We start from the raw sequence: 26,018 nt of genomic DNA, 5'->3' as shown, positions 1-26,018 counted from the left end.
TTTTTTTTTTTTTTTTTTCTTAGACAGGTTTGCTAAATTTCCCCTTGCCAATCCCCCTGCCTCAGCCTCCTAGAGTTCTGGAGTTAGAAGTATGAGCCACCATGCCCAGTTTTCAATTTCTTCAACTTTCCCTAAACTGACCAGAGTGATGCAATTGTGTACAATAAACATTAGTTTGTAGGTGAAAATTCACTCGGAGTAGCCAAGCTCTAACTACCACCTGTCCCTCCTAGACCCGTTTGCCTCATTTTTAAATAACCAGTTCTTCCCCTACTTTGATAAAAATTGCCTTAATTCCCCTCTCACCATTCCCACATCCTCCACCTTCACATTTCCACCAGGCTTGCACAAGGATTCATGATCTCAAGGACAGCCATAAATACCTACTTCCATTAGGGATCTGGTTAGAGAGTACAGTCATACTTAAATGTCTCGCTTCCTCTATCTAGGGGCTCCTATCCCTAAAATAGTGACACACGTCTTTAGCTGAGGCTTTGGGGTCCGTACTAGGGCTGTGGTTAGCTTCATTTTGTAAAGCTTTTCAATGGCATGATTTGAGCATAATTTTTTAATCTTACAGGTGCAATAAGATAATATAAAGTAAAGCCAGCCAGACAGCATTTGGATCTCAGTTTAACTCACCAGCACAAGATTCTTTACTTCCCCAAGCTTCAGTTACCTTACCTGCTAAGCCAAAATACTAATGCCTGCCTTTCAGTGGTGTCCTGTAGCTGTGGCATGCTAGGTGGTCTGTAAATATTTGTTAAACTGATAAAACCAGAAGGAAAGAAGTACCAGGAAAAGACCCACCTAGTTTTTTCTAAGGGCAAAGAAAGCTGTTTGATGAAGGATGCAAAATTCCTTTTCAAGTCAAATTACAGGGGCAAAGGCTGGCTCCTCCTTCCGTGGAGGAGCCCAGGGTGGGGCTTAATGAGGAAGTGGCTCTCTTTCCCGAACTGTGGCTTCAGCCTTATCTAAACCCAAGAAAGCAACAACCTGCGGCTGTAAGTCACTGCAGCCTTTCTAGTGAGAAGACTGGAAAACCGGTGAGAAGTTTCCTCTCAAGCTTCTGCGGAGAGACTAAAGTATAGAAATAGCCACCTGCCACCTGGTCTGCAGCAGAAGCCAGTGACCGCCTCAAACAGGTAACCCAGGAGGCAGCAGGCTGCAGCTTTCAGGAGGATCCAGTCCAGCTTCGGTCCAGACTTCCCAAAGAAGGCAGCTAATTAGGGAGCCTTTATTACAAAGTTCTTACCCCAGTCTCAGGATACAAAGGGACACTGAGAAGCTAGTTAAAGTTAGTTTCCAGGAAAGGGGGAGAAAAGGGGTATGGAGGTTTCTCTTTTGGCTACAGAGAGTTTGGGAGTTCAGTAAAGAATATACAATTGGCTTAGTCCCTTTTGGGCACTAACTGGTCGTCTCTAGTACCTCTAAAAACAAGATTGTGGCACAATGACAGCCTGTCAGTGGCCAGGTGCTCGCCTACCTGGAACCTTGCAGGCCCCTCCCCCAGAGCAGGGATGGAGGCCCAAGGTGGGGGGTGATCCCCAGGCTTGAGCACTGAGGAACAGGGTTGCTCATCCCCACCCTGGCAGACCCCCTAGGGACTTCTTGAATACTTGACCCAGGTAAAAGGGGAAAACTACCTTCCAGCCCTCAAGAAATCCACTCTTCACAATCAGAGCCTTAGCTTTTCTATATGACAAATACAACCCAAGTTTGGGTTCCACTGTGGGAGTTTAAGGCACTGTATACCATTCTTCATTTCCCTTAAGACTGAAGGCGCTTGTCACACTCAGAGATGACAGGCAGGGCAGAGAAAATAAAGGCACGGAGAGGGCTGGAGTGAGGAGAAGAATATGGACAACCCGTGGGCAGAAGGGGCCCAGGGAGCTGAAGGCAAGTCTGACAAGACAGAGCTTAGGATTTAGCCCAGAAATCTCTGTCCAGGAGGAACATCAATACCCAGAAACTCCCAAGTCCTGGGTGAAGCAAAGTCAGCTCTTTTATGGGCCTGTCACCGAGGGTTCTCCATGATCCTCATCTCTGGGACAGACAGAAGTGACTAGGACCAAGTGTAGGTCCCAAAGGCAGCAGAATTTAGGCACTGGGTCATGGCAGCCTCCGCATGCGGAAACATGAAGTTGCCCTGTTGTTACTTCCTGTGTGCCTATCACCTAGCATGGGAAGGGAAGTGAAATCGCACTCCACAGAGTGTGTGGTGATCTCCGGAGTGTAGGTGTGTGCTGCAGGTAGGCCTTCCGGGGACACTCAGGTCAGGGCCGTGCAGCTGGGCTCCCGAAGGACACGCTGGGAGAACACCTGGAAGACAGGGCCCCAACAAAAGAAGCTGTATAACCTAGCCTCTGGAAGTGTAGGTTTGGGGCAGATAAGGAGAAAGAATGTAAATGTACGTGGTGAGAAGAGCGCTGGGTCCCTAGAATAAACTTTAAAAGTTTTATAGAGGAGCTAAACTCTCCTATCTCCAGGTTCTGAATCAGGGCTCAAGGCCTCCGTAAACAGAACAATTATAGTCACATTTCTATTTCTACTCTGCCTTCTTAAGGTAAAAAACATCGGTAGGGATTGCTGACAGTAGGCAGGTTCAAAGGTATGACAAATTCTCTCACCCAATTCGGCTTTAATGGAAGACTTCGCTATCAACTTAACAGTAGCTTTCCCTTCATTTATAATGAGGCTTAGCAAGAAGGAAAACTTGTTCTGTACGTTGTGTCTTCACTAGAAACTTTACATCTCCATTTGTTCCAGTCACCACACACGCCCGATCCCCACCCTTCCTTCTTCATAGATGGCTACGTCCTGAGCACTCCCTTCCTTTCCACTTTACTCACACTTATTGCCTGTTGGTTGCACCATCTCCCCCCACCATTACTTTCTAGATGGCAAAAGGTCCTTCTCCAAAGTGGAAGGACTTTGTGCCCTATCTTGACCGCGGTAGTTTTTCTGCTTTCTGAGGTTGCTCCTGACGAAGCATATACAACAAACTTGTTTCTTGGAGAAGTCAGCCCCTTCCTCTCTCCAACAACACACACAATCGCAGTTGTAAAGCCTTCACAATATGTTAAAAGCTTTAAAAATGAGGGCTTGTGGGACTTGAAAGGAGCTGTGGGAATATGTCTGCTTGCGTGGTAAATGTGTTTGTGTCTCTTCCCACTGCTGCCCCAGGATGTCCATTTCTGCCCCTCCATTGTCACCTAATTTTTGACACAGCCCCCTGCTGCTCCCCACTTCCCTTTCATCAAAATCCCGATAGCAGGGCCAGGGATTTGGCTCAGTGGTTCCACAGCAGCCAGCGGGAAGGAAGCCGCTGAGGAACAGGAAGCGTGGGACGGGACTGCAGGGAGAGAGCCCAGTGCCTCAGACTCCCTCAGATAGCAGACCCCGGGGCAAATTAGAGGTCATCCTGTCTCTGTGGGAACCAACCACCAAAGATACTAAGCCACTCGCCCAGGGATGTGGCAAGGCGGAGCTGTCCTACCCTGGCCCTGCGTGCTGCAGGCACCCACTCAGGTGGTCTGGACCACTCATACCACATCAAGCCAGAACTGCAGTTACTGCCCCGTTTCCTTATAGGTTGGTTCTGGAATGACAGGGACAATGGAAAGCAAAGGAGGGACTTGCCTGTGTGCACCATTACTGTCACTACAGCTTACTACCATACCCGCCTACATGCCAAAAGACCAGCAGGGCCAGTAGAGGAGGGCACGTAAGAGCCGCATCAAGGCCGGAGCCCATGGGCCTGGGATGCCAGCTGTACCATCATGCGCCACATAACAAGGTCAACAAGGGAGCCCAGATACAAAGGCGACCCCATAAGATTTTATGTCCCGGTGACGTCACGGCGCTCCCAGTTTGTGTAAATACACGTGTTTGCACAGTGATGAAACTGCTTTGTCAGATGTGGTATCACGTACCTGCAATTCCAGCAGTTTGGGAGGCAGAGCAGAAGGTTCACAAGTTCAAGCCCCATGTGGAGGACTTAGCAAGACTGTGCCTCAAAATTTTAAAAATCTTTAAAGAGACTTTGGGATGTAGTTCAATGTAAAGGCCTTGAGTTCAATCCCTAATACCATCCTAAAGGGAAAGAAATTGCCTGTCCATGAATTTCTCAAAACACATCCCTCTCGTTAACTGATGCATCCATGACCATAGGAGAATAATACACAGCTGTAAGCAAGGTTTTGTGCTGAGACTTTTCAGGCAGTGTCTGATCCCCCCATCATATTTCTGCAAGATGACTTTATGATTCGCAATTTAACTACAGGTAGCTCAAGTTCAGAGAGGGAAGGCAGCCTGTTCTAGGTCACAAAACTAGTGATTAGAGTGACCAGGATTTGAACTCGAGACTGTTGGGACTGAGAAGCCCAAGTTGTTTTCAAGCACATCCAATGACTACCAATTTTAATCCAGTGAGAGATAGTAAATCTGGGTTTGCTATCATCTGAGACAAAAAAGAATATGTAGTCCTTAACAAAAAACTGAAGAAAACAAAGTAGGTTATTAGCAAAGAGAAATATTTCCCTAGCAGACAATCCGAAAGGGAGTTATTTTATGAAAGCGTAAGCAAGCAAAATTGAGCCAAATCTGTTCATCACATAAACACAGTTATTTACATGGGAATCAAGATGAAATCCTTCTGCCCCTGCCACTAGGGCTTGTGCTGGTCTTTGTAAAGCACGCCTGTGCTGATACACATGGAAAGGCTCTCCATTGCTTCCATCAGTGCTCTGTAAATCTGTAAAATAATGCTACCATTATTATTATGCAGCTGGGGTGTAGCCCAGTGGCGGAGTGCTTGGCCAGCATGTGTGAGGCCGAGGTTCCTCCCCAGCACTATAATAATAGCAGTATGCTTTCATCAGATGAAATCTTAACCTGCGCTATTAAACAGAAGCAAATCTGAAGACACTGAAGCAGAGGGTACAGGACAGACAGAGGAATCAGAGTGTCGGGGGTTCCGGCATTTTTCCGTCTTTGTTTTTGGTTTGGTTTGGTTTGGTACTGGGAATTGAACCCAGGACCCTGTGCTGAGCTAAATCACCAACCACTTCTCCCTCTTTGCTCAACCACCTTCCCCACAGCCTCAGACCGAATGATATGAGAAGATTCAAAGCTCTCAGCCTGGTGATATCCACTACCATCCACCTCTGCCCCCCTCTTTCCTGACCCCTGGCTATCAAATGTTTCCACCACAACAGGGGTGGTGAACCTGTGGCACACATGCCTCAGCCGGCTGTTTGTTATCACTGAAAGCTTTACCTCTAAAAGGTTCACCATCAGTGCACTATAATAGCATGTACACAACCTAAGCCAGGCATGGGGGAGCATGGGGAAGCTGAGGCCAGAGGGTTTTGAGTTTGAGGCCAGCCTGGGCAATTTAGGGAGTTCAAAGTCATCCTGGACCACATAGTGAGAGACTGTCTCAAAAAGAAATCAGAGGAAATGAAACAAAAAATCACATCCTAAAGTCACCAGAATCCACTCTCAGGCCATTCAGTATTCAGTGCTTAGTGTGAGTATCTACCCACCTGTCTAAACCTCTGTCCTCCCAAGAGCCTTCCCTCACCGCCCCTCTAGGTGGAGGTGACCTGTCCCTGTCCCATCTCTCTGGGCTGGGCTATCTGCATGTCCATGACAGCTCTCGGCTCATTCTCTTCCTTTGGAGTTGTCTACACTGATGTCTCTTCCTGTTCCAGTGAGGCTCTGGCCTTTCCACCTTCAGTTACCCTGGAAATTAAAACAGGTGCTTGCTAGATACGTGCTGAGAGTTCACCCCGCCTCCCCTAACCTAGAAGGACCAAGGGCCGCACACTGAGACAGACACCTGTGAACCTTGTTGTTACAGGCCCACCATGTGCAGCACCAGCGTGTGTGACCTGGAAGACGTGCCCCTGGATGACGATGACCCAGACAGCCTAGAATTCAAACTCCTGGCCTTCTATGCCAGGCACCACGTCTTCAAGAGCTCCTCTTCTGTCTACTCATCCAAGGTGCTCAGAACAAAAAGCCTGTCCCTGCAGCCGGGCGGGAGTTGGCCAGTCGAGTCATGGACACAGGTGTCACGGCCTTCCAGAGATTCCTCATCCAGCGAGAAGCACATCAACCTGGGCAAGAAAAAGTATTCTCTGAGAGCACTGTTTGGGGTAACCGAAAAGGAGGAAGAGCCTCCGAGCTCACCGAGGGAGGTGCGTTCTCAGGGCCCGTGGCCCGTGGAACTCCAGGGCAGTCTCCACGGTCAGCAGTGGTCCAGGTCCCTTTCCAACGTGGCACAGCGCCAGGGCAGTGAAGGTAGGATTGGGGGATTATTCCTCTTCCGCCCCAAATCTTTCCTGTGGCTGTATGCACAGTGGTTCATCTTTCCTGTTCTTTAAAGAAGGGCCTTAGATGGCACTCATTTGCCTTGCCCTCCAGCTGATCAGCATTCTGTAACAATCACCCTGCTTTTCTTAAGACTACAAAAAAGGAGGCAGGTGGCAGTGAAGGCGTCCTTGATTTCCGGGCTCCACTCTCTATAAGTAAGCCCGCTGCCCAGTCTCGGTCTTTGGTGTCAGAGGCCCATAAAGGGCAGGGCCCCCTCTCTTCTAGGGGCAGCTGGACCTCTCAGGCCCCCACAGTTTGTTTCCTTGTGTACACTGGGGGTATCCTGCCCTCCTTTGCTTCTTAAGGTTGACAGAAAGGCTAGACAGAAACAAAAATACTTTTCAAAACACAACCCACAGTGGGGTTTTTTTTTGGTTTTTAACGACTAAGGAGCAGTGACAAAACCTTCCCTCACTGGAACAAAACCAATTGTATCAAAGATGTTTATCCTGTGAGTGGAGCTTCATCTATAACCTCGGCAGAAGTATCTTCTCCCCCACAGACCACGCCCAGCACCCACACTTTAAGAAAAGCCCTTCCTGCGGGGTTTGATGGGCCTGGTAGCTTGCTGATACTGGTCACCAGGGGGCAGTAATGGTTCAGTTTTAGACTGTCCTACCACCTGGGCTTGGAGATCAGCACCCATGTGACCAGGGGACCATCCATTCCCATTAGCTGCAGATCTTTGGAGCAGGGGGTCAGGGATAGGGGGGCCTTTCCCACAGGTAACGGGAGGTACTGGAGTCCCACAGGAGGGTGGATAGGGGCTTGGCTAGGGCCGCGCAGCGGGGAGCTGAACTCCAGAGGACAGAGAGGTCCTGGCTGGCGCTCTTTCACCTTTTCGGGGGTGTCTGCTCTCGGAATTCGGGGTGGCGACACTGACTCTAGAGTGAAGGAAGCAGATCCCAGCATCCTCCCCTCTGTCCCCTCTGCCTCACGGCTCCCAGCGTGGGGACAGCTGGTGGGTATGCGGGTGTAGGGGGGTGGTCCCCGGCTATGGGCACAGAATGGCCTCGAACAGGCTCGGCTTTGCCTCCTGCCGTGTGGACTGCGCTGCAGGGAGGAAGTGTGTATTTACAGGTCTCCCTGCTGGCTTTTCTGGGATAAATGACATTCTGTGTTTAGACATTGAAGGAAATATCGCTTTACCTTTTTTTTTCCCTAAAATTGTTTAGAAAACAATGGTAGTGGTAAGGGAGGTGAAGAAAACTAAACTATGTGAGACAGAATACAAGATTAAATTAAAAACAGGTTTATTTGCTGACTAGTCTCTGAGGCTGAATAACTGCATATAGAATGATATTATACAGTGGTCTCTTGACTTATGAACTTAATTTGTTCACAAGGGCTGATTGTAACTCAAGTTGGTTGTAGGTTGAGGCTATTTTTCACATAAGAAATAACGGCAACACCCATAATGCATTCTGAACCTCCCAAAGCACCCCTTAACCTTTTCATAATAAAAAGGGGTTGTATAATGTGTGTAATTTACCAGAAACACCAATAATTTTCTTATTGTATTCACCAAAAAGTTATAAAACGTTCCTGGCTTACCAGAAACAACAGGTTCATGCTGTGCTCACCCTTCAAGTTGACACCGCTGGCTCACAGGAAGGGAGGATGAAATGGAAGGTGGTTACCATTTGGAAGGAGAGTCCCCTTCCGCAAGAATATGAGGAACCTGGCTCTCTGGTGCCCTTTCTCTCCTTGGGAGAGTCTGTAGCCCACTAGGACCTGCTTCTGGCTCACTAGGTCTCAACCTCTTCAGAACCAAACACTGCTCTAAGGCTGTGTCTTTTCCTTAACACTGTTCTGTAGTAGCACGTGACACTGTCACTAAGAGACTGATCGCAGCCGTTGACTTTATCTGTCTGGGTGGGTCTCCTCTACACATTTGCAGCTCTGTCCATTTTTTCAGGAGTTCCTTTATTTCAGAAGAAGAACTTTGGGCACTGATTGCTGATACTCCCTCCCCCTCCTCTTTAGAAAGCTCCTCAGCGGCCATTCTCTATTGCTCAGCCAGAAGTTGCTGAAGTTCCTCTCTAGACAGCTCCTCCGAGTTTCCCTCCACCAGTTCCTCACCTGCAAACATGGGGAGACTCACTATGGGGCCAGGTGTCATCGACCACAGGGTCAGTGAAGGCCCAGGCTCCCCTACTCAGCCTTCAGAGTCTCTCCTGTACACAGGCGGATCTCAGCGTCCTTAGGAAGACACTGGCCCAGGATTCTCAACCCCACAGAGGAGTTACAACCAGCATTTGGGTCGTAACTCAAGACTCTGATTGTAAGTTAACCCTAACATTCTGGTTGTAACCCAAGAGGTTTCTGTGTGAGGCCAGACAAGTGGACACCTTATATTCTAAAGGTGGCTCTTGGGACTCCAGCCACCATGTGTACATTTTAAGCAGGAAGAAAGAAGAGGAAAAGGCCACAGGGTGATTTCTTTCTACATAATCCAGCTCACTTGCAGAGTACCTTCTTGCAACTGCTCACAATTTCGCTATATATCTATATATCTATATATCTCACTTGATAGATGAATAAAGACCTCTCTTTAAAAAAGGAGAAATGACTACCTGCCAAGGCTTCCTTACCTTCCTCCTCACATTTCTCATCCCTTTCTTGTTTAACTGGTTAATTATGTGGTTTTTATGCTAATAGCGCTGGTTTTACTTTGGGTGTGACACAAAGGAGCCTCGTAGTCCAGGTCTCTGTTGCCTTACCGTAGCCAGAGTCTAGCAGTGGGTTTCCTGTGGGTGCTGCTCGTGAAAGGCCACGACTCAGCCTGTGCTCTCATTTCCAGGACTCAGACACCAGGCTCATGATGGGAACTGTGAGGTTAGGATCCAAGATCAAAGTCTATCAGTAAGAGGCTCTACGATATGAAGAAACAGATTAACACCAGTCTCAGGGGATATGAACCCAAGTCCTTTAGCTTCTAATCTTGTTTCTCCACAGCCATGATTGGCTATATATGGAATGTTAAAGTTAACATTAGGTTCAGGAAAAAAAATAAAAGGATTAGATGCAGAAGGACACAAGAAATGAAGGGAAGACAGGGAAAGGAAGGGATGGAAAGAATTAAGATGCATCAGGTACATGTATCAATGCCACAGAAGGAGTGCAAACATTATGTACTGAAAACGCGGACTAATAAAATTTTTAAAAGATACAATGGAAAAGCCAAACAACTATGGCTTAAACAAATATGGGTTTATGTTTTCTCTCCCATATTTGAAGGCCAAAGTGTGGTAGGCCATGTCGAGTATGGAGGCTCCGTGAAGTCAGCAGGGATTCCTAGGAATTCTGCCATCCCTCAGTTAATGGCTTCCAAACTCAAAGTCGCTCTATGCACCCTAGATTTCTAAAAGTATCAACTGAATGCTTTCTAGTAGATATGGAGAGTCTTTAAGAGCAAGGCCAACAGGTGGTTATTTGGTAATGAATTTGGGAGATGACTGGTCAGTGGGGTATTTTTCTCCCCTCAGTGATGAACCCCCAAGAGTTTGTCAATCTATTGAATGCCCTCCTGTGCACACAGGGGACAGCTCTCCGTGGTACAAAGGGTATCCAAAAACAGAACGAAAACATAATGAGCATTCCCTCAAGCGAAGGACTAAGCAAGTGCTCCCATTTGTGTTTCTTCCCTTGCAAAGGGAAAAGGGGACCCTCACTTTGCAAGATGAAGACACAGAAAGGCAGTTGTTTCAGGGTGGAAATACTCCTCCCACATCCTAGCCTCCACCCAGCAACTGCCAGTCCTTTCTGAAGAACCCACACCCCCGACACACACACACACACACACACACACTTCTGAGCCATCTCCTCCCATTCTGGCCAACCGTGCATACCAGTGAGGCAGACAGTTCTTCTGGGCAGGGCCTCTCAGCATCATTTTGTCTCATTTCAGCCGTGGACCCCAAAATTGCTTCCATCGCCAACCGAGTGGCTGAAATCGTGTACTCCTGGCCACCGCTAGAAGCCCAGGGAAGACACTTCAAGTTCAAGGGTACAAAATTACAGAGTTTCCAATTCCAGCCGGGAGGCTTAGAACATAGAGCTGCAACTTCTAAGAAAGGTAAACCTTCCTTCCGAGTGTTTGCATTGGGTGGAGAGTGTGCGGCCAGAGGTGTACGATTGCCGGTGTATTTATTCAGCTCAGGGCTCTGCATCTTGGGCTTCTCCACAAACCCTACCTCAGCACACCGGAGGCCGAGCTCTGGCTGAGACACCAACCCGAGGCACAGGATGCACCGGCAGGTTCACCACACCTACCCCACTCACTGCTGAGTCAGAAGTCTCCCGTGGAGCAGGAGAGGGAGTGCAGAGCCTGCACTGCCCTTGTCCTGGGGAGAGGAATGCAGTCCTAGACTCGACCAATGTAATGACAGCTCGGTACCAGTTCACACTAGATAAGAGTTGGAGCATTGACTCAGGAAATACTGCTTTGGGCTCCTGTGGACCCAAGCTCCAGTGGAGGATGTGAGGCAGAGGTGGCTCCTGGGTCTGCAGAACACTGAAGGACAAAGCAGAGGTTTGCCCCCCAAAGCCAGTAGTGTCTCCTGACCCCCGGAAATGGAGGGGCAGCTCTGCCGGCGCCATCTGCTGTCCTGGGGAGCTGCGAACTGCCACAGAGGCTTTTAGTAAGGAGAAGATCAGTCTGTGGACCAGGAAGTGTTGCTACTTTACTACTATCTCAAGTATGCCTGGAGATAGGAAGCTGTATCTGAAACCAAGCTAATGCTAAGGAGCTTTTCCTCTGGGCACTGAGGGATGCAGGCCACTCACACAGCAGCTTTCCCAGGGAGAGGAGGCAGCAGCAGATACAACTACCCACAGCTGTGGAAGCACACATTCTTCCCTCTCAACTAACAGGAGCCCCAGGAGTCCCATCGCTTCCCTGGCGTCTCTTTTCCCCTTACCTGGGACAAACATGTGGACTCATGATTTCAGAAACTGGGCCACAAGTCAGAAATACTGTGCTCTCAGTAAACGACTTTTCCCCGTTTGGATTGCGTTTGTGTACCAAGGGCCATTTTCATCGCGCTGAGTTGCTGGCGAGTTGTGAGACACAAAATGTCACAGTCCACCTCTCCTGTTCCAACATAGGTGCCGCACACTGACATGTAGCCATTTTGCAACCCATCTGCCATTTTAGCATTGGCAGCAGCGACATTTATTAATTATGTTTTTATATTCCACCTGTTGCACAGCATAGCCTATGAAGTATAAATTGTGGCCAGATGAAATCAAATCTGAAAGATTATATAAAAAGAAAACAAAAATAGGATGGGTTCAGAAATTGGTTTAATCCCAATATGTAGGTCAGGAAGATTATATGCCTTCTTAGACCTGGGCTATAATTCTGGCTCTATACTTTGTAGCAGCTACCTGAAGGAAGAAATATAATCAAATATGGAATATAAGGTGGTAAGGAAAAACTACCATCTACTGAGGAGAAGACTAAAGACCAGAGGGAGATCTGGGGGCACAGCCCTAGGGGACAGTGCTTGCCTAGAATGCACAAGGCCTAGGATCAATACCCTACGCTGCAAAAAATATCTAATTAACTAATTAAAAATTAAACTTAAAAAGGAGGGAAATTTCTCCTGAGTGTCTTTATAGACAGCATCCTATGGAGTGGAATTTATGTGTTCAACAACTCCTACAGGAAATGAAGCGATGAATTTCACAGTGAGAATTGAGGGACTAAAAGGGAGGAAAAACAGAAAGGAAGAAAGCGTAGGAGAAGAGGAACCGGGACACTAAGCAAAGAAACCAAGAAAAACAGGAAGGGAGGAGGGGTCTGTAGAAGGCACGAGTGATTGTCTCTAGTGAGAACAGGTGAGATTTACGAACAAATTAGAAAGCATGCTTTTCCCCCACTCCCTAACCAAGCCATAAGCATTGCCACTGGAAAATTTTAAGATTATTTTGTCTTTCTATTGAAAGAAATAACTGTTAATTCCCTCACCCAACAGATGGAGAAGACCCAACAATCACCAAAATTGTTGAGCTGCTGAAATATTCAGGGGATCAGTTGGAAATTGAGGTAATGAGGGGCCTGGAACCTGTGTGCTTTCTTCCTCTGCCCATGTTCTAGTGCAGGAGAATGGAGCTGTACTCCAGATTGCAACCTTCCCCCTTTCCAAAGTTCTGGTTTCTGCTTAGTCTTAAAGTTTATTTCCCTTGGAGTCTACACTCTCCAGGTTGGCAACATCTTGAAAATGAATCACTTTGGAAAACATTAAGTAAACCTTCTGGAGCCTCCTTGGAATTTTTGGAAACTAGAAAAGTAACTGTGTTATTGTAAGAAAAGACGCCAGTATATTAAAATTTGCTGAATAAGATTATTAATCTTACTCCGCGTGTAACTGATCCTCAGCGGAGTTTAGTCTTGAATTATCCCTGAAGCCTGGATATCTGTATCCACTCAGAGGCTGGAGTCCTTTTTGAAAACTCCCTTTAGCTGCTAGACTACTGTCTGCTTTTAGTGTCTCTCAGCAAGTTGGCTGGGAGGGCAGGATAGCCATTTAGAAGTTGAAATCCATCCTTCTAATCCAGGGTGTGTGAGTGCTGCCTTCGGGGTAAGAACTGGTGAGCAAACCTCTGGTGTAGTCAGAGGGCTTCTCTTCTTCTAAAAGCCGTTTTTTTGGTATGCACTGCCCATCCACTGCAGCGTTGTCTCGGGTCTGTCAGTCAGTCTGGCCTGTGGACCACTGTCTTTGTTTTGGTCAGAATCGATGGGGAGGAATTCAGGCTTTGGGGCTGCTGCAACGGGAGCAAACGGCAGGGACTGGGAGGCCACTCCGCCCAGCCACACAGGCTCACAGCTCCTTCCTTCGTCAGTGTCCTTGGCAGAAGTATTCCCAGAGAATGGTGACCAGGAGAAGAGCCAGGGAGAAGAGGCAGAATGAAAACCAGGGATGTTAGGGTAAAGGAGAGAGAAAGGATGCTATGAGCTTTGGGCCACAAGCCAGAGAGTGGGAGGGGTGCAGAGGAAACAGGAAATAGATCAGGATGCATTATTTCAGGCCAATCTTTCGTTTCTCCAGAACTAGCACCATGGATATAGTAGTTAAGGGCAATCCATTTCTCCCTCGGTAAGAATGAATTTCCTGCCACTCAGGGCCACCATCAGGGTCAAAGGCAGCTTTGTGAGAGTGATCTGTCTTCCTGTCACTAGAATTCCAAGTACGTACAACCAGCTAGCAGTTCGGAACCTGAACTGGGAGTGTGTGGTGTGTCCTTTAGGTGGTGGCCTCAGATAATTCTTTCCAACCCTTAGGGTCTGTGGCTGTCGTGGCCACCTCCTTCCTGCCTTCCCTAGGCAGTGACTTGCAGGGACCAAGTAGAGGGCAGGGAGGCCAGGGCCCAGGGGTGGCATGACAGTGACCTCTGTGGTCTTGAACAGTGATGCTTTCCTTCTCTTCTCACAGATCATCACTCTCAGAACACTCACTTTGCCTGATGCTCTCACTTGATGGTTTTCAGTGGTATTTTACATTATTTCTCTGGAAACTTGGCTCAGTATTCCTTGTACGTGTTTAGCCAGCGGAGCACACTGGCTGGAACACATAGTAGCGTAACCTTGCTTGTGTGGTTGATGAGTTCCCACTGCATGGTGAGAAAATAACTCCCCATAGCAGGGCAACTGCAAAGCCACCCCTGGAGTGCATGAGCAGGCTGGGAAGCCCTGCATCTCCCCAGAGGCCAGAGAGCAGGAGCCATTGAGCAGGAGAGGCAGGTGGAAGGGGTGGGGAGGTACCCTGCAGATGGTATTTCTCTCTGGCATTTGATTCTTTTACTGTTTTGGCAGAGGCCACCCTTCCAACTGCCTGCTAAAGTTTGATCCCAACCGCTGAGATTGGGCCACAAATGAACTCTATCTTTTGTTCTCTGCTCCCCCAAATCTTCACATAGCATCCCATTTGCCTCCAGATATTCCTGTTAGAAACAATACATCTGGAAAACCTGCTTAACTCCAAGGACAGAACTAGAAGATTTTCTTTTATATGCCTTATTTTCAAAGCTGGGGATCGAACCCAGGGCCTTGCATATGCTAAGGAAGTGCCCTACTATTGAGCTATAACCTCAGCTCCATAGGATTTTTCAAATAATCATTTAGTCCCTGCTCACCAAGAAAAGTGCTTTCATATAACAACCATCACACTGACAGACATTACAAGGATATCTTTAAATGAGGATGATAGGATTTATGGCATATGCTCTGATTTTTCCAAAGATGCAGAGACATAGGCTTTGTTTCTCGAAAGGTACTGCATAGTGGTCCAAAAGAGGTAAAGCAGAGAGATTCCAGGTTCAAGAGGAGGTGGGAAGTGAAATCACTTGAGTAGAGCAATGGGAAAGGAATCGGTGGATGTGACTTTTTTAAGTGAACATGTCCACCTTAGTCTTCCAGGACACCCCTATCCTGCAGAGCCCCTCCCTGCTATTCTAAATGCCTTGTTCAGCTACCCTATGTTATAGGTACTAGCATCATTCAAGCTTAGAGATGACAACACTAAATCTGAGAGGCTAGTCATTTCCCCATGAACACACAATGAAGAGCTGGGGCAAGGTTTGGGGCTAAGGCATTGGTTCTCCTGCTTCAGATCCCGTGCATGACTCTACTTCTAGCAAAGCACGTAGTGCTGGTCTGCAGATCCCTCTGAGTGAAGCTCTGAGCCTTAATCACCCACAGTGTCTATCCTCTTCTAAGAGCTCAGGAGATACTTGTTGAATGTTGAGTGAATTGTTCAATTTCATCACTTACCTGTCCCGGTGAAATGAACTCACTGAACAGGTACGTGCTTCAGCCTAGTCCTGCAGGATGTTGTGTCATGGCTGAGACTAGAATCCAGGCTCTTTTCTACTGGGTGCTTTAGTGGCCCACATTTGAGCTAATGAGCAGCTTTCTATCTGTCTCAGTGGCCCAAGCTGTTCCACTGAGTGCTTCCTTCTCCTTTCCTGCACAGTTGAAGAAAGACAAGAACTTGATGAGCAGCTTCCAGGATGGGCTGTCCTATTCTGTTTTCAAGACCATCACAGACCAGTTCCTCAAGGGTGTGGACACCAGAGGGGAATCAGAAGTCAAAGCTCAGGGCTTCAAAGCTGCCCTTGCAATAGATGCCATGGCCAAGCTCACAGCTATTGACAACCACCCAATGAACAGGGTGCTGGGCTTTGGAGCCAAGTACCTGAAGGAGAACTTCTCACCCTGGGTCCAACAGCATGGTGGATGGGTAAGTGCATCCTATTTAAAAACAAATCTTCTCCAAACTCAGAAGGGTTAGGATGGGAAGAGTTTTTTTTTGTTTTGGTTTTTTTTCCTCCTCCTCCTCCTCTTTTTCAATTTTTTTAGTTGAGGGATCACATCTGTGAAGCAGTTCTCATGGGTTTTAGGACACTGGAGTGGCAAGAGATCTGTCCCATTGATGGGAACATATTTGTAGTGATTATCTCCATCACCCATAAATATTTACTGAGCTCCTTCAGGATATGTGGGAGCAGAGACTGGTCAGATATAACAGGAAATGAGGAGATTCAGAGATATAAAATGTTGACATAGATGTAATTTCTATTTTCACAAATTCCTCAGGCAGCGGAAGTCTGGTGGTGAGACTGGGCAGAGAGATCATTCCTCACACTCCCAGCTACTGACAGGGCGTGGGGCTGCTCCTTCACAGAGATTCAAGGTTCATGAGGCTTTGTTGTTGCTGCTTTGACCCACCATTTTGATACAAACCATAAAGCAAACAGTTTTCACCTATTGTAAAATACTCAGTATCAATCAAAACAGATATTTTCCTCTCGTGCCTCAGCCTCAACGTCTCTTCCACCTTTCATTCCCATTCCCTGAGATCAAAACTGCCATTTTTAACTGGCTACACAAGGTCAAGCCTTGTCAAAATGCATTACCCCAGAACTGTAAATTCTCAAAGGCCTAGGGTATTCCCAGGAGGACAAGCCTTTTCCCCCACATCGTCCTCAGTACTCTTTCTACAAGGATGATCCAGAAGCCAGGGGGAGGCTTGAGTTGGCTCTAGGCAAGCCACACTGACCTGGGGCTCTCCAGACAGGCTTGGTTCCTGGGGTGTCAGGAGGGCAGTGCAGCCGATCCTGCCCAAGCTCAAGTGCCTGCCGTGGTCTTCAGTGGCTACCCGGTCTTCTGTTTCTTTCTGTGTTACACTCTTGCACCAGGTGTAATCATCTTTGAGTACCTGACTAGAGCCCTAAGTCTTCTAAATTTAAGCTGCTTGAACCCATCCTAAAAGGAGAACAGATTCCTTGATAATCTTTCAGTTCCCCCGTTCTCCTTCCCAGGAGGCCCTCCAGTCCCTCCTCTGCCCTAAAGCTTTTCTGACCACTCCAGCTGTGGCCTCCCCGTCCTCTGTCTGTAATACTTCAATGTTTGTACCATAATACAATAGTGTACAGGGGTGACCAAATTCCTATGTTTTAAATGTTAATTTAAAAATCATTATTGGTCTTATTAGTGTTTTTTCCTGCAGAAATGATAAATATCCACTGGGCTTTCAGGCCAGCTCTGGAGTCTAACCCACTAACATAGCTGAAATATCATAAAATCTCTATTTAAAAACAAACATCATAGTGGTTTTACACCAAAGCACAAACAGCATAAGAAAAAAGAAATAGAAAACTTGGGACTTTAGTTTTGCTCTTTAAAGGATACACCCATCAACAAAATGGAAAATCAGGGCTGGAGGTGCAGCTTGGTGTCGAGCACTTACCTGGCATGGCTTAGGTCCTCAGTTCAAGCCCCAGCACAGAAAGAAAAAAGAAACAGAATGAAAACACTGTAAATCATATATTTAGTAAACGGTTAATATTTAGAAGATGCAGTGAGCTCTAACAATTCAACAATAAAGAGTAATTTTTTAAATGGGCAACGGTTTTGCATAGACATTTCTCCAAAGACAGATAAATGGTCAGGCAATAAGCACAGTAAAAAAGATGCTTGCTACCCTTATTTCAATAGCAGGGTGGTGCTGGGCAAGGTGCATCCTACTGTAACGTCATTTATTTGGGAAGCTCAGCAGATAGGCTCACAAGCGTGAGGTCAGCCTAAGCTACTCAGTGAGTCACTGTCCCCAAATGAAAAATAAAAAGGGCTAGGAATTCAGCTCAGTGGCAGTGGTAGACCACTTGGTTTGATCCCTAGTACTAACCCTCCACCCCACCAAAAAAAATGTAGAGAACTGTACAATAAAATCTTGGCGAACTCTACACACTAGGATGACTAAAATAAAAGGACAAGTTCTGGTGAAGAGGTGGAGAAACTGGAATCCTCCTCCTCATTCATAGCTGGCTGGATTGTGAAATGATGCAGTCCCTTTGGAAAACAACTTGATAGTTTCCCAAAATGGGACAGTTACAAGGAACTGTGCAAGGTTCTCCTGGGATCAATACCCAGCACCATGCAGTGGGTGTGGGTGTATGTAACCAATTCCACTCCTGTTTGTATAACCACAAAAACTGCAAACATTTTCACACAAAAGCTTGTACATAAATATTCAGAGAAGCATTCATTATCCATAATAGCCAAGAAGAAGAAGAAACCAAAATATCTATCAACTGTTGAATGGATAAACAAAATGAAGTATTTTCATACAGTGGAATGATTCCACCAGAGTAATAAAGCACTGATACATATACGAACCTTAAAAACATGCTAAGTAAAGAAGTCAGACAAAAGTACATTTGTTGTTGTCCGATTCCATTTATATGAATTGTCCAGGATAGACAAATTCAGAGAAACAGGGAGTAGGTTAGTGGTTGCCAGGGGCTGGGGAATGAGGGAAATTTAATAGGAGGGATGAAATGTTCTAAAATCAGAGGAAATAGTTCTACAACTGTGAGTATACTAAAAGTCACTCAGTTATGCATGTTAGAGGGTGAAGTTGATGATACAAATAAGCTTCAGTATATACAGTGGTTCTAATTCTAGTTATGAAATAAAGAGGTCAAAAGAAAATTTATCCAAATGTTCTAATTAGTTTAATTTGCTTGCTGGTGCTCTAGAAAAACAGATGAGTTCATCCGAAGAGTAGGAAAGGGGATTTTTAAAGGCTTTCAAAACTGATAGTACTAGTTCTTTATCCTCTGTAGCTTTATTCCAAACCATATCATCTATCCAGGACATCATAAACCTGAATCTTAACTCTTGGCCACTGTTAGGTTTCATCTGGAGCATGTGAATGGAAACTAGGAGAGGGAAGAAAGAGAATGTGAAAGGAAGGACTAATTTTTCCAAAACAAGAGTGCAAGAAACAAGGGACATTCACTGGCCCTTTGGTGTATGTGTGGTGTCTTCATAGTAGTGTGGAAGGAGGGAAAACTTCCTGAATGGAATCCTATCAGAAACTCAGCGTCCCTATCTCAGTATTGCACATGTTCCAGGAGTGCGTCTAACCCGCTCCACACAAGTACAAATCCATCTGAGGACAGGATGATGTGTCTTTTGGCCCCAGTTACCTGCTGTATCTCCCATCACTTTATGCACATCACAGAGGCTCAGCTCATACTTGTGAAATGGCAAATGAATTGAATGAATGAAGAAACACTGTGTCTCCAAACTGCGCCAATCCGAGTGCTGTGAGGTTCTGATTTGCTCCTAGGCGTTTCCCTCACTGTGTAGCTCTGTTCCCATGGTTACCTGCAGTCCTGCGACCTCACCTTTCCACAGCACCCCAAAAGGACAGGCTTGGAGGTTCCACACTCATCAACCTGCCAGTTTAAAACGCACTGTTTTAAATTTTAAGTACAGCCTCAAAGCCTGCTTTCCCATCTTCAAGAGAAGATTCAGCCTGTCGGTCCTGGACGTGTAACACAAGACCTTCACTAATGTTTTCCTTACAGGCACACCAAGGATGCCAGGCACCTTTCCAACCCTCCCCCCACCCCAGCACTGACTCTGGGCCTCAGGTCGTGCCTGGGATAGGAGCAGAGTTACAGACATATGTTTTTACTTCAACAGTGCATCCAACTTGGAATTTTAAGAATTTCTCTTCTCCCCCTCTAGGAAAAAATACTCGGGATATCGCTTGAAGAAGTCGACTGAAGTATCATCTGGAATACGCATTGTCCAGGGGTGATCCTATATACTTGTGTCTCAACACAGACTGTGGGGGAAGATCCAAAGGTACAAGGCAGAAGGAGCACGGAGGTTATTACTGCTGGGACTCAGAGGCACCAGGGGAAGCCCTGCTCTTCTCCAGCTCAAGGGACAATAGTAGCATCATTTTTAACACTGACATTTTCAGGTCCTCCCCTGAGTGTGTGAGGAAGTGTACAAAGATAAGTGGTAATTTTAAATGTTCAACATGGAAACCATCTTCCTGTCTCTGTAAACTACATTAGAGGAAGTATTATGGACGTCTGTTGGCCTCACGAAGGTGAAATGATAAACTGAACCTGTGCTTTCTCTTTTAGTCTCTAGGACTTTTTTTTTTTTTTTTTTAAAAAATACACTTCAGATGGCCTAATACTGACACTGTTTCTAGCCTACCCTTAGGAAGTTTCTGCTCTTCATGTTAGCAGACACAGCCTAAAGAAAACTCTGAAGTTTACTGCTGTATCCACTAGTTGGGGAAGTCACAGGTGTGTCTGCCTTTTAGACCCATTTCTTTGTTCATAGTTTGAAAAACTTCCACTCGGTACAAAACCACAACTCTTATCACCTTCAGTTTTCTTCCGCATGACTCACTACTTCACACGGTCTCCGGGACTTTAATGTTTTCTGGGGTGGGGTAACAATGGGTAGCTGATAAAACGCACTGAAGAACTCCTGTGAAGACAGTGTTGTTCTGGTTAAAATGAATAGTAGGTACTACTGCTAGGGTTTATCCGGGAATTAATTTACCTCAAGTACTTAGAACAGATCTTGGTACTTAGTGATAAGTGACTGCTCGGTGCCCTTGTACGTGCCACCCTCAGCTAAGGGGAAAATTTTTTCTCTCTCAAAATAGTTATTGAAAGACCTATTTTTAAAACAGTATCAACTTACAGACTCACACATTTCTGGGTTTCTAGCATCCTATACATGGCCCAACACAGAACAGGTGCTTAAAAAACCTGTGATGAACAAATAAATGAGTAAGTCAATCACACATAATTTCAGGTTCAAGGGAAACTTGGACTTATCATAAAATGCTTCACTGGCCTATCACAATGCATTATTTTCTTTTTCTTTTCCCACATGAAAGCCATAAATGTTAGAGACAGAGTCGTGTTTACAGATGGAACACTAAAGACCCCTCCTCTTCCCACTTGGATCCGATCATTCCAAATTCTTTGCAGTTCCCAAATGTATTCTATTTACTCCTTAGTTTCCATGATTAACCATTTGCTAACTTTGCCCTGGCCATCATGGGGCCATGTTTGGCTGCGTTTCCTTGTAAGGATGTTCCAAAACACCCTGTATATAAGCATTATACTTAATGCACTGTACCATAAAAACTGATTTACCTAGTCTTTCCTAGTGCTTTGTATGCTCTTTTGTAAGCAAGTATTATACCTAGTTTAACTTCATATCTCCACTGCCAGGCGTATTTCTGGCCCACAACTGCAGAGCCATCCCCTAGCCTTGCTGCTATAGCCTGTAAACCAACATGACTAGAGTATGGTCCAAGAAACACGTAGTCATAACAAGCTCCCCAAGTGCTTCCAAAATCATCTGCAGCTTCTAGTGAAGATGGAGTGCCAGGAACTGGATTTAATATCCTTGAAACCACTAAACAAGACAAAATAAATAAAACAAGTTTCAAGCATTCAATTAGGTAAGGAAGAACTGGTCCTGCACAAGTGAGGAAAGAAGTGAGCCCATGATTGCTCTAGAGTATGGCATATACAGAATTTCCAGGCCTGCTGGAGAGAGGGGACCCACACAGGGCTCAGCAGCCTTCCTGAGGAGAGCAGATGAAACCGATGGTCCAAGAAAGCCACAGCAAACAAAATGAGCAGGAACAACAGAAAAGAGTGGCACACACAGCTCCAGAGACCAGTGAGCAGGTCCTCAGGTCTTCAGATGCACACTGATCAATGAAATGAAGGGAGGCTTGGAAAGAACCACCTGAAAATATTACAAGGAACATTTTCCAGAGCTTCCACAACACCAGGAGTAGTGCCCATCTTAGCAACAATTTGAATACTCAACAATTTCTCCTTAGAAATGGGGAAAAAATTAGTCTTAGACTAAATGAATTCTTCTGGTCTTCCTCAGCAGAGATTAATATCCCAAACTGAAAGTAAGGAATTTATCAAATTACCCAGTTCTGCTACAGACCGAACTTAGTAAATTTTTTAGGATTACCAAAATATCTAGTACCCAACTACTGACTGGCATACCAAAAACAAAACAAACAAAAAAACCAAACAAACTATCTGGTATACAATTAAAACAAGGCATGCAGAGGCAGGAAAATGTGACCCTGTGGTGAGGTGGAAAATCAAGAGAATCATTCTAGATATGACACAGATGATAGAATTATTACAGAAGGACACTAAAACTTACAATTATGTATGTTCAGTAAGAGAAATGATGGAAGATGTGGAAAACATGTAATTTATAGATATAGCTCAAACTTCTAGAGCTATAATCTGTCATATTTGAGATTAAAAAGTACTGGGCTGGATTAGCAATGAATGAGACACTGTAGAAGAACAGATGGGTAAACCTGCAGAAAGCAATAGATTAAAAAAGAAAACAGCACAGAAACAGCCTAAATGTATTTGTAAATGGAGTGAAGATTTTCCAGATTTGATGAAGAGGATAAGCCCACAGAATCAAGACAACCAGTGAATGCAAAGCATACACACACACACACACACACACACACACACACACACACAAACTGCACCAAGGCACACCATAAAGTGCTTAAAACCATTAATAGAAACAAAACCCCAAACCCTTAATCAGTGAAAAGGCCTATTACACAGAGAAACACTGTATTAGTTACTTTTCTCATTGCTGAGACAAAAATACACAACACCCAAGGTTAAAAGGAAAAAGGTTTATTCAGCTCCCAGTTTGTACAGGCTTCAGTCCATACCAGCTGGCTCCAAGGCAGGGTGGCACATGGCAGAGGGGCAACAGCTTCTGGAGGACAGAACCTTAACAGACTACCAGGGGGATTAAGGCGGTGCCAAACTAATTAGTGGACAGATTTAGTAATCATACACTCAACCCCAGTGTCACAGACTCTAGATTTAGCCACCTCTGATAAAGCCCTATGGTAGCACGAGGCCTTGGGAGGAACGTTAGGCACAAGCCATAGCATCCTGCCCCTGGGCCCCCAAAGACTCACACAACACACATCCCTTTACACAAAGGGCACTTAATCCCATCTCTAAGAGTTGCCCCAGTCCTAACATTTTTAGCATTGCTGAAAATTCCAAGTCGAAAGTCTCCTCTGAGATTTAAGGTAAATTTAGCTGCAAGCCCTGTCCAAATGAAAAGAAAGTCAAACACTTCCAACAACCAGTGGCACAAGATACACATTTCCTTTCCAAAAGGTACAAACGGGGACACGAAGGAATGGGACCAATGCAAGACTAAAATCTAGCAGGACAAATATCAAATCTCACAGTTCTTCTTCTAGCATCCCCAGCAATCTGTGGCAAGTTGTGAAATCTAAAGTTAGTGGGTGGCTCCGCCCCCATGGCATTGCTGGTGGTGGTGGTGGCTCCCGTGGCTTCTCTCTGGGGATGGCTTTGCTCTCTCCTTGCAGTTTCTTTGGATGACCCATGTTCTCAGCTTCTCTAAACTTTTGAGGTCTCTACCTTTGGCTTTACACTCACAGCCTCACACACTGCCCTCTCAGGGCCACACTGCCTGGCCTCCCAAGCTTTCTTCTGAAATCTGGATGGAAGCCTTCCTGACCCCACAACTCTTGCATTCTGTATGCGCCTACAACCAGCACCCCATGGATGATGCCAAGGTCTGCTGCCTCCTGAGGAGAAGCCAGGCTCTTTCCTCTCTTGGCTATAGGGATCCAGCACCTATGAACCAAATCATTAGGAACAACTTCTCTAGGCCACTGCCTTCTGGAACATGGTGCTCTGGGGCTCTCTTCTCAAAGCAAAGTCTTATTTTTGAAAATTTGAGGCTGCAAATGGTGGAGTTCTGCTGTTTCTTGTGAGGCCTTTAGGACATCTTCTATTTTCTTGTTCCTTCCCACCAAGCAATGGGCGGCAGATTTAGCTTAGTGGTACCACCGAAAAAAAGTGTGCAGCCTTCTCACCAATCAAGATCTGTCTTACCTTTGCAGGCTGCGATTTTACTGGAGCTTCCTTTTTGGCCAAATACAAAACTTTTAAAATAATTTTGCTGGGCTCTTTGGTCTTGATTCTCAACATAAATCTGGATAAAAGCTTTTGGCCATAGCCATGCCATAGTCTCAACATTAGAATGCCTTGAAATTTTTTCCACCAGATTAGTCTGCCACCCTTAATCTCAGTCTCACGCACAGTCTCTGGATATGAGCAAAATGCAGACAAACTTTCTGCCAACATAACACATTGTCTGAAGTCTAACTGCCAATGCTGTCCTTCTTTCCAGCAGAAACCTGAGCCTGGTCTTTCTGGCAGGATTTGTATCAGCCTTCTAGTCTTCTGAGCTCTGACCAGAATCTCCCACACAGTACAGCCTAAAGTGTCCTAGCTCTACTTTTTTTTAGCTGGTATCTTTAAACCTTTTAAAACTCTTTCTACAAGCTCCTAAACCACATGGTCAGGTATAGTCACAGCAACAATCCCACTCTCAGTACCAAATTTCTGTGTTAGTTTTCTCTTTGCTGAGACACAAAACCAACATCCAAAGTTAAAAGGGGAAAGGTTTATTTAGCTCATAGTTTGTAGAGGGTTTAGTCCATAATTGGCTGGCTCACAAAAGCAGCAAAGGGAATTTAACAGTGTCTTTTTGCTCCTTTTATCCAGTCTACAGGGATCAGGGTGGTGCTAAACCAATTAGTAAACTGATTTAATAATCACACACCCTTAATCCTAGTGTCACATACTCTAAATTTAGTCCTATGACCACATAAGGCTTTGGAGAGACAACTAGACACAAACCATAACAGACACCAAACTTCTTGGGAAACTATATAAGATAGAAAAAAGTACAGTTCCCTCTCAAGTATTAAATAAAAGTGTAAACATAACCCTATACCAGAAAACCTACACCACAGCCCTATAGTAGAAATAAAGATGGCTTTAAAATGAAGGTAAAATAGGATTTATTTTTGAGATGCACAAAACTTAAAAATAATTCCTAACCAGCCTACCTGGACTACAATAAATAGTAAGGGTAGAAGACAAATTATACCAAATAGAAATCTGTATGTATAAAAAAAGGGAAAGCACTGGAAATGATATTTGAGTAAAAGAAAAGATTCCTTTTCTTATTTAAAAAATAATACACTTATTTTTTGTGGTACTGGGAATTGAACCCAGGGCCTTCACAATGAACTATATCCTAGCCCCTTTAATTATTATTATTATTTTTTTTAGTTTGAGGCAGTCTCAGTTGCTAAGTTACCCAGGCTGGGTTTGAACTTGTGATCCTCCTATCTCAGCCTCCCAGAATGCTGGGATTACATGTGTGTGCCACCATGCCCAGAAGGATGTACTGTTTAAAAGAAAACTAATAATTTGTGGTCGGGTTTATAACATACACAGAATAAAATGTATATCCATAATAATACAGAGGATAAATCTTGGAAGCCGCCTATATGTCCATGAACAGATAAATGGATAAAGGAAATGTGGTATACAAAAAGGAGTACGACTTTTCTCTACCCCTCCTAGGTTCCTGTCTGAGGGCCTTATAACAAAAGACAGATTAATAAGAGAAAACCACCCAAATTTATAAATTTCAAGTGACATAGCAATCTTTGTGAAGACACATAGAAGCAGATAACTGTTAGTATTTTATAAAAGGTTTGATGATGAGTACAGAAATGTGATAGGGTAAAAGGGTCTGATCTAATGTTGATAAACTGGGCAAACTTACCAATACTTTTCTGTTTAGATTCTTCTGTGACCCTTCATCTTCAGAGATGATGTTCTTTTCTTCTACTTCAGGGAAGATCAGAAAAATCCTTCCTAGGCTTCCTGTCTTGCTTTGGGGGAGACAGACAAGAGAGGGTCAGAAAGCCAATTCTGTTTCTACAGTTTCCTCAAATCCCTTTCAGCTTATTCAGCAGGCCAAGGTGCCGTCCTTGGGAGGTAACGAGCTCTGAGCTCCATCAGAGAAGGTGCAAATTATCGATGTCAGAAAAGAAGACATTAGGATAAAAGACACACTTTATGGCGATACTCAGACTTCAATAAAATGAATAAATCCCTGAAAAACATGAATTACTAAAAGTGACATAAGAAACTGGGCATAGTGAAGCCTGTCTGTAATTCCACTCAGAGAGGCTGAGGCAGGAGAATCACAAGTTCAAGCTTAGCCTGGGCAACTTAGCATCTTGGCAACACTCAAAATAAAAATAAAAGACTTGGGATGTAGCTTAGTAGGCCCTAAATTCAATCCAAAGAAAAGGAAGAAAAGGAACAGAAAGAGGAAAAGAAAACAAATAGGATGTATGAATAGATCTAGACCCATTAGA

General features: G+C 45.2%; 1 protein-coding gene across 5 annotated transcripts in view; it reads left to right on the top strand.

Annotated features, from left to right (window-relative positions):
• Nucleotides 1–26,018, top strand: part of Bcl2l14 (BCL2 like 14) — a 48,022-nt gene that overhangs the window by 13,340 nt on the left and 8,664 nt on the right. For 3 of the 5 annotated variants that reach the window (XM_010643549.2, XM_010643548.3, XM_010643551.1), the window contains exons 2-6: nucleotides 5,867–6,309; nucleotides 10,292–10,459; nucleotides 12,363–12,433; nucleotides 15,360–15,626; nucleotides 19,427–19,812. In XM_010643549.2, the coding sequence (XP_010641851.1) occupies nucleotides 5,874–6,309; nucleotides 10,292–10,459; nucleotides 12,363–12,433; nucleotides 15,360–15,626; nucleotides 19,427–19,465 (981 nt within the window). In that variant the 5' untranslated portion in view covers nucleotides 5,867–5,873 and the 3' untranslated portion in view covers nucleotides 19,466–19,812. Of the gene's footprint in view, nucleotides 1–964; nucleotides 1,146–5,866; nucleotides 6,310–10,291; nucleotides 10,460–12,362; nucleotides 12,434–15,359; nucleotides 15,627–19,426; nucleotides 19,813–26,018 lie in introns of those variants that run through there. The other 2 variants (XM_010643550.1, XR_784190.2) reach the window with 2 other exon arrangements.

Source organism: Fukomys damarensis, unplaced genomic scaffold, assembly GCF_012274545.1.
Source record: "Fukomys damarensis isolate Sample0158 unplaced genomic scaffold, DMR_v1.0_HiC HiC_scaffold_19, whole genome shotgun sequence".
NCBI lineage: Eukaryota > Metazoa > Chordata > Mammalia > Rodentia > Bathyergidae > Fukomys > Fukomys damarensis.
The sequence above is the reverse complement of the archived record's forward strand: the minus strand, read 5'-3'. Positions and strand labels throughout refer to the sequence as shown.